Source organism: Procambarus clarkii, chromosome 31 (assembly GCF_040958095.1).
Source record: "Procambarus clarkii isolate CNS0578487 chromosome 31, FALCON_Pclarkii_2.0, whole genome shotgun sequence".
Lineage (NCBI taxonomy): Eukaryota > Metazoa > Arthropoda > Malacostraca > Decapoda > Cambaridae > Procambarus > Procambarus clarkii.
In genome coordinates, this window is record NC_091180.1 from 20,085,273 (window position 1) to 20,092,772 (window position 7,500).

The following is a 7,500-nucleotide window of genomic DNA, read 5'->3' on the forward strand; positions in this document are numbered from 1 at the left end:
CTACACTGTGTGGTGGTGGTGTGAGCCACACCCACACTGTCTGACACTGATGTTAATTCCACCCAAAGTCTATATGAATGTCTATGTAGCACGTATAGTCTCATTGTACCCTGCCAGGTATGGTCGTTCACTTTGAATGAGTTTATATAATTTCTCTGCCGGATACCTGATCAACCAGGCTGTAACTCATACGTCAGGCTGCGAGCAGCCGCGTCCAACAGCCTGGTTGACCAGTCCTGTAACCAGGAGGCTTGGTCGACGACCGGGCCGAGGGGTCGCTAAGTCCCGAAATCATCTCAATCATCATGAGCAAATTTGACCAATGCGTCTATGTTAGTCCCCCCCCCCCTCGCTCGAACGGAAACAAATATATGAGTATACCGAAAAATTTTAAACACGGTCCATTTTCTATAGAAACCTTTTTCTTTACAAAGAAAACTTTAATAATATTCCTTCCACTGTGTTGTATTGTTATAATGTTGTTGCTATAGATTCAGCTACTCGGAACAAGTTCCAAGTAGCACGGGTTATGGTGAGCCCGTAGTGGACTTACCTGGCACAGGAGCGGGGCTGTGTGTGCCTCCTTGTATAATTAATTGTCATTGAGGCATCGCAGGAATTCTCCTACTTATCCTCTAGTATCTTTTTAACTCTTCTTCCGTGACGGTCCCTTCCTCTTTCACTCCCGTCTCGCGTAATTCTGTTTCCCGCTGGTAACTTGGGGCCAGATTCACGAAGCAGTTACGCAAACACTTACGAACCTGTACATCTTTTCTCAATCTTTGGCGGCTGTGTTTACAATTATTAAACAGTTAATGAGCTCTGAAGCACCAGGAGGCTATTTATAACAATAACAACAGTTGATTGGCAAGTTTTCATGCTTGTAAACTAATTAATAAATGTAACAAAAGCCGTCAAAGATTGGGGAAAGATGTACACTTTCGTAAGTACTTGCGTTACTGCTTCGTGAATCTGGCCCCTGGTTCACTCAGGTGGTCCCCTTGTGTGTTAGCCAGCGGCCAGCCTCCTCGCCCACCTTCCGGCTCTCCACAAGGTGGCCGTATATAACTGTCTGCTTTTCTTCTCCTGCCTTCGGGAGACATCTCCCGTCACGCAGGGTGCAGTCGCACCTCCACAGATCTCCAGTATCATCTATTGATACTGGTAATGGCTCAAAAGGGCCACCACTTACGGGCTATTCATGCCCGTGCCACCTTTTGGGGTGGCTTAATCTTCAATCAATCAATCTTCTCCTGCCAGTCATTCTACTACTGACAATGGCCCCCAAGACGGTTAAAAACACCAGGAATACAGGCGTATCCGTCCAGCAGTGCACAACCTTATCTTGACTCTCAGACTCGGCCATCACATCTTCCCCAACATTCCCAGAAAAATGTCAACATTCCCCTTTCATTTTAACTCACGATGGGAAAACAACGTTGCCAGCTTTTCACATTGCACTACACTTAAAAAAAAATAAAAAAAAACAGTTTTGGGTGTTGACAGTTTTGACAGTTGAACTCTAGCAGCCTTCACTGCAGATCGCCTGGTCGGTGAAGTTGATCGAGACCTACTTTATATATCATAATATCTGGAATACAAATCCTTACTATCCCTGTAATCTCTAGTATGAGTTTCTGTGAGAGCTCCAATGATAACAATTCTTAACTGCCAAGTACAGTATATTGAAATTTACAGTCCCAATGTATTCTTCTTATCCAAGAGTGTAGACAAATAATTACAGAATGTAATAATGAGCAAAAAATTTGTTGCCAACAATTAACAAGATAATTTATATAATTGTTGTGGTTACATCCTGGAAAAGACAAATTATGACTCACCTGTATAAGACGTGTTCACTTTAACTCAACGGTTGAACAACAGTCACTGTGAGTCACAGTTTCAGTCTACGGGAGTCTGAATTCAGTTCTAAGGGATCACTACAGGAATTATTGGCTCAGGTCTGGGTTATCTCTGTTGGTCTGGTGAGACAGTCAACACGTCAAGCCTATGTCGTGTTGTGGCTCTTGTCACTTGCACCACACTACGGGCATGTGGTGTGCAGTCAAGTCATGCAAAACAATCAACATAAAACTGCAAAGGCAAACAAAACAACAATCACTGGCTGCAAAAAAGCATGTCAAAAAAGAAAAGCAAGTAAAAACAATAACTCAGACAGGCATTATGAAGCAGCAGGCACAAAAGCAAATACATCTTCAAAGCGTCGTCAGCTCTGTGTTTTATCCACTCGATACAGAAGTTCCCTATCTTAGTCAAATGTCAGCAAAACATACCATTATAAGTTGACCAAACCACACACACTAGAAAATGAAAGGACGTCGACGTTTCTTGACACAATCGACTTGAGAATGGTCCAGGCCAGACCGAAACGTCGTCGTCCCTTCACTTTCTAGTGTGTGTGGTTCGGTCAACATATTTCAGCCACGTTACTGTGACTCCTAGTCTGCATACCATTATAAACCTACCTGGGTCATTGGCAGTGGCCTCGGCTGGGGCAAGGTCGGCGGCGTCGGGCGCGGTGGTGTGGGTGAGCACATTCAGGAGGAATCTTGCAGGGATTGGACTGAGCCGCCTGATGAGGGAGTACACCACCACCACCTGCTCCGCCTCCGTCCACGTCTCCCACAGATAGCCCAGCCCTACCACCTGGTCACGAAACCCAGCGCTCCCAACGCCGCGCCCCATCCCTGTACAAGATAACCAAACGTGCATTAATTCACAAAGACACACAAGGTAATGAAAGATTTTCGCGGTAATGAATTACAAAACCTGTAACAGATAATGTATCTTTGCTTCAGGCTATAAGCCAAAGCTGAAATTATGAGTACATATTTACAAGACATGACTCAAAAACACACACTTTATATATATCGGAGACCGTTCAGACTTGTTCGCATATATATATATATATATATACATATATATATATATATATATATATATATATATATATATATATATATATATATATTATATATAAAAATATGATACCTCTCTCGTCTCTTTGAAGACCTCGCAGCACCTTTTGAGTGCTGCGAGACGGTCCCAATAATTTAGGTGCTTTAAGGTGTTCATGCGTCCCGTATATATTTACCAGACTTCCTCTATTTGAAAAAAAAAATTGATCTTGCTTTGAAAGAAGAAGAGATTACCAAGCAGTACTCAAGGTAGGAAAATACATGTGATTTGGAAAGTAGGAACATTGTGGTAGAGAGAGGCTATCAGAGAGGTTATCCCTCTCTGAAGATATGGAGGATCTTATTATCCACCATATAATTTTCTTGGCTGATTCCACTTTTCCTTTTGTATGGTCACTAAACGCTACACCATTCGACATTATTAACCCCCAACTCCTTTACATGTCGTCTTTCTTCTATAGGGAGATCTAATAGCACCTTATGGCATTTCATACTAATTTCCAACCTCCCTAAATAAAAGACCCGTTATCCGTTATTCACTAAGATCACAGAAATGGAGGGAAGATGGTGAAGGGTAGGGAAGGTGGTGAAGGGTAGGGAAGGTGGTGAGGGGGTAGGGAAGGTGGCTAAGGGTAGGGAAGGTGGTGAAGGGTAGGGAAGGTGGTGAAGGGTAGGGAAGGTGGTCAAGGTTTGGAAAGGTAGTGTTGGCAGGAAAGGTGGTGAGGAATAGGAACGCATTACAAATATACCTACAACAGACTAAGATAATCCGGGCACTAATCCAAGCTGCCTACCTGGGGCAGGAGGAGCGTGGGCGTGAGCTGCAGGTGTACGAGCGTGGGCGTGAGGGAGGGTGGGTGGTGGGGCGTGAGCTGCAGGTGTACGAGCGTGGGCGTGAGGGAGGGTGAGTGGTGGGGCGTGAGCTGCAGGTGTACGAGCGTGGGCGTGAGGGAGGGTGGGTGGTGGGGCGTGAGCTGCAGGTGTACGAGCGTGGGCGTGAGGGAGGATGGGTGGTGGGGCGTGGAGCTTCAAGTGAGTCAGCGATGCCCATCCTACAATGGCCGGCAAGTCTAGCCTCAGGTGGGGCGGCGCGTGGTGCAACATAGAGACGACAGCCACGTGCTTTTGTTTATGTTGACGTTGGCTGTGTCCAGCTGCCCACACTTTAGGGCCACGACAGCTTGAGTAACCGAGGCAGCTATTCTTTATGGAGGTAACTTGTTATTGCTCTGCCGGTCGTTATGTTGTCAGTCGGGCCTGGTTAGCTTGGCGGTCTGACATTCTCGTGCACGAAATTCCTAAGTACGGATGACAGCTGTTCTGTCAACAGCTGATCGCACACTTAGCGATCAGCTGAACTGAAACTTTAAACAGCCTCGTTTAACTGAAACAGTGACCGTTATACTTAACATCCACTGATATTTCTGAATGCATTAAAACTGCCGATAGAAACTCGCAAATACCCGATAACAGTATACAATTTTTCTGTTGAAACGTAGCCTCACAAAATTGAAGTCACAAATCTGTCTCGCACACACACACCTATGTTTTCAGCGGCCCTGAGTGACATCTGTCAGCGGCCAACACGACAACAAGTCATTAACTCAACAGGTTAAGCAAGTCCTTATTTACAACAAGTCCAAGCAATTTTTCTATTGTTGCTTTGAAGTACATGTGAAGATGCTTTTATGAAAGCGTAAGATATTGCCAAAATGATTTGAAGAAAGATGGCCAAGTTGTTTTGGCTGAAGATGGCCAAGCTCATTTGGTTAGAGGTAAACGAGTTGTTTTGGTTAGAGATGACCAATTCCGTTGTTGTGGTGTGATACGGCGAGACTCATTTGATAATATATGGCCAAATTGTTTTGGTGACAGATGGCTAAGTTTGGTGAAAGCTCTTCGGCTTGCTGCCTGGTGATTATTTGTCAGTGTTATTTCACTACATCGAAGCGCGAAAATACAGAAGGCCTATCATCAGACAACACACAATCATCCCTAGTGAGGCTATAGCCTAATCTTCCGCTATTATTTTCTGACTGGATCACGTTTCATTCTCCTTCCCGGCTAGTTGGAGCCTCGTCGCTGCCACCAGCCTTGCTGCCTCTATAGCTTCCCCCGGATTTAAAAACACGAGCTTTTAAATACAATTGGGGGCACCATACGCTGTCAGGAGTGGCGAGGGTGCGCCTGTGGCATACGCTGGCGAGCACAGCGCCCGGGGCCACTAACCTCACTTGTTGCACTGCGGAAACTCCTGACATTACTGGGATCTCCCGCACGTTGAACACCGCTTCTTCTCAGCCCAAGTCGAGTAAATATGAGGCAATACTCCTGACTATTAATTGGTAACCGGGGCAGCTGAGAGGTGGACGGCCTGGCAGCAAGTGCAGTACTGCTGTTAGTGGGAGGTAAGAGGTGGCGGCGGTGGCGGCTTGGTGGGGGGTGCGTAGAGGATGAGGGAGGGGTGAAGGTCCTGTGAAGGCCATGTGAGGGGAAAATACTGGCATAGAAGGGAAGTGGGGAAGAGGAGAGTGGGGTAAATCTCCGTATAGCAGTCTGAAGGTAAACATGGTATATACCCTGATCATTGGGACAGGGAAGGAAGTTTGCAGGGAAAACTTGGCAGGGGAGCGATAGTGAAAAAGGGGGGGGGGGGGGAGGGAGGGGAGGGACAGACGTTACGTTGTGGGGGAGGGCCACACTGGCGGTTACTCGACGCCAGCGCACCCCACTTCCCTCCTCACACGTACTCACGCCACCCCCCCCCCCCCCCCCACACACACACACACACACACACACACACACACACACACACACACACACACACACACACACACACACACACACACACACACACACACACACACATCCAGCCCCAGCACACACGCAAACATCACACCTCCCAGTATCAAGCACTGTTTTCGTCACTGTAGCTCACAGTGAGCACTGTCTCCCCGTCACTGTAACTCACAGTGAGCACTGTCTCCCCGTCACTGTAACTCACAGTGAGCACTGTCTCCCCGTCACTGTAACTCACAGTGAGCACTGTCTCCCCGTCACTGTAACTCACAGTGAGCACTGTCTCCCCGTCACTGTAACTCACAGTGAGCACTGTCTCCCCGTCACTGTAACTCACAGTGAGCACTGTCTCCCCGTCACTGTAGCTCACAGTGAGCACTGTCTCCCCGTCACTGTAGCTCACAGTGAGCACTGTCTCCCCGTCACTGTAGCTCACAGTGAGCAGTCACCCCGTCACTGTACCTCAGCAGCGCCACCTGGGCACGGTGTCAACGGCTGTATTAACCAATATACTCTCAACAACTCTCCCAACACCTCTCAACCATTTGACAGTGTTAAGGATTGTACCATTCTATATCACGAATTTGGCAAAGCATTTGATACTGGGCTACAAGACTCTAGACAGACTTATAAAATGGAAGAAAAATTGCCATATGCAGTTTAATGCAGAAAAAATTGTAGGGGTTAGGAAAAGTTTTTTTTATATTAGCTGGACAATGTGAACAACAGATCCGAGTGTCATGATTACTTGGGATTTTAAGACAAACAAATCAACGCATAAATGTTCAGAATAAAGTTAACAGGATACCGGCATTTATTTCTTGAAATTTACAATAAGACACCTAATGCTAATTAGATCTAATAACATCTAACTCTTCAGCACTATTTTAACTCTTGTTAGACCCCATTTATATTATGCTGTTCAGGTTTGATCTCCGTACTATATAGAATGGACATGGATGTCCTCAGGTAAGTTAGTTAGTTCTCACATGTGGAATCCCAGCAGTGTGGTGGTGGTAGTGTGTGGTGGTAGTGTGTGGTGGTGGTGGTAGTGTGTGGTGGTGGTAGTAGTGTTTGGTGGTGGTGGTAGTAGTGTGTGGTGGTGGTGGTAGTGTGTGGTGGTGGTGGTGGTGGTAGTGTGTGGTGTTTGGTGGTGGTAGTGTGTGGTGATGCTAGTGTGGTGGTGGTGGTAGTGTGTGGTGGTGGTGGTAGTGTGTGGGAGTGCCAGCAGCATGGCACATGTGGCCTGGAGCCTGTGGTGGTGGTGGGCGCGCCATCAATACGATCACTCGCACACATTAGGAGTCACGCTGCCGCTGTTATTCCCAGGAATATTCTCCCGCCCCGCCACTGAGGCTGCTGGTTTCCAGAAATGTCAACTGCGTTGGCTGGTTCTTGGAATGAGAGGTGGAGGAGGAAGAGTAACAGGAAGAGGCAGGGAAAGGGGAGCAAGAAGAAATATAATAGGAGAAAGAGGAGGAAATTTGAGAAAAGAGAAGAAGAAACAGAATTTCAGAAACCTATAGCGGCAATGGTAGCTGTTGAACCAACATTAGTCAATTGTTGTATTTTAGATTCAGCTACTGGGAACAAAAAGTTCTAAATAGCACGAGCTATGGTGAGCCCGTAGTGGACTTACCTGGCGCAGGAGCGGGGCTGTCTAGCCACGAGAGCAACAAAGTAAGGGGGAAGGATTGCAGTAGGAGAGGTTGATGGTTCGCCGCCCCACATTAGGCTCATCTCACAGCCTCACCTTGACCCC

General features: G+C 46.8%; 1 protein-coding gene across 5 annotated transcripts in view; it reads right to left on the bottom strand.

Annotated features, from left to right (window-relative positions):
• Window positions 1–7,500, bottom strand: part of LOC123758756 (sterile alpha motif domain containing protein 4 smaug) — a 172,852-nt gene that overhangs the window by 147,397 nt on the left and 17,955 nt on the right. For 3 of the 5 annotated variants that reach the window (XM_045743407.2, XM_045743408.2, XM_045743409.2), the window contains exon 2: window positions 2,487–2,708. In XM_045743407.2, the coding sequence (XP_045599363.2) occupies window positions 2,487–2,708 (222 nt within the window). Of the gene's footprint in view, window positions 1–2,486; window positions 2,709–3,733; window positions 4,539–7,500 lie in introns of those variants that run through there. The other 2 variants (XM_069334450.1, XM_045743410.2) reach the window with 2 other exon arrangements.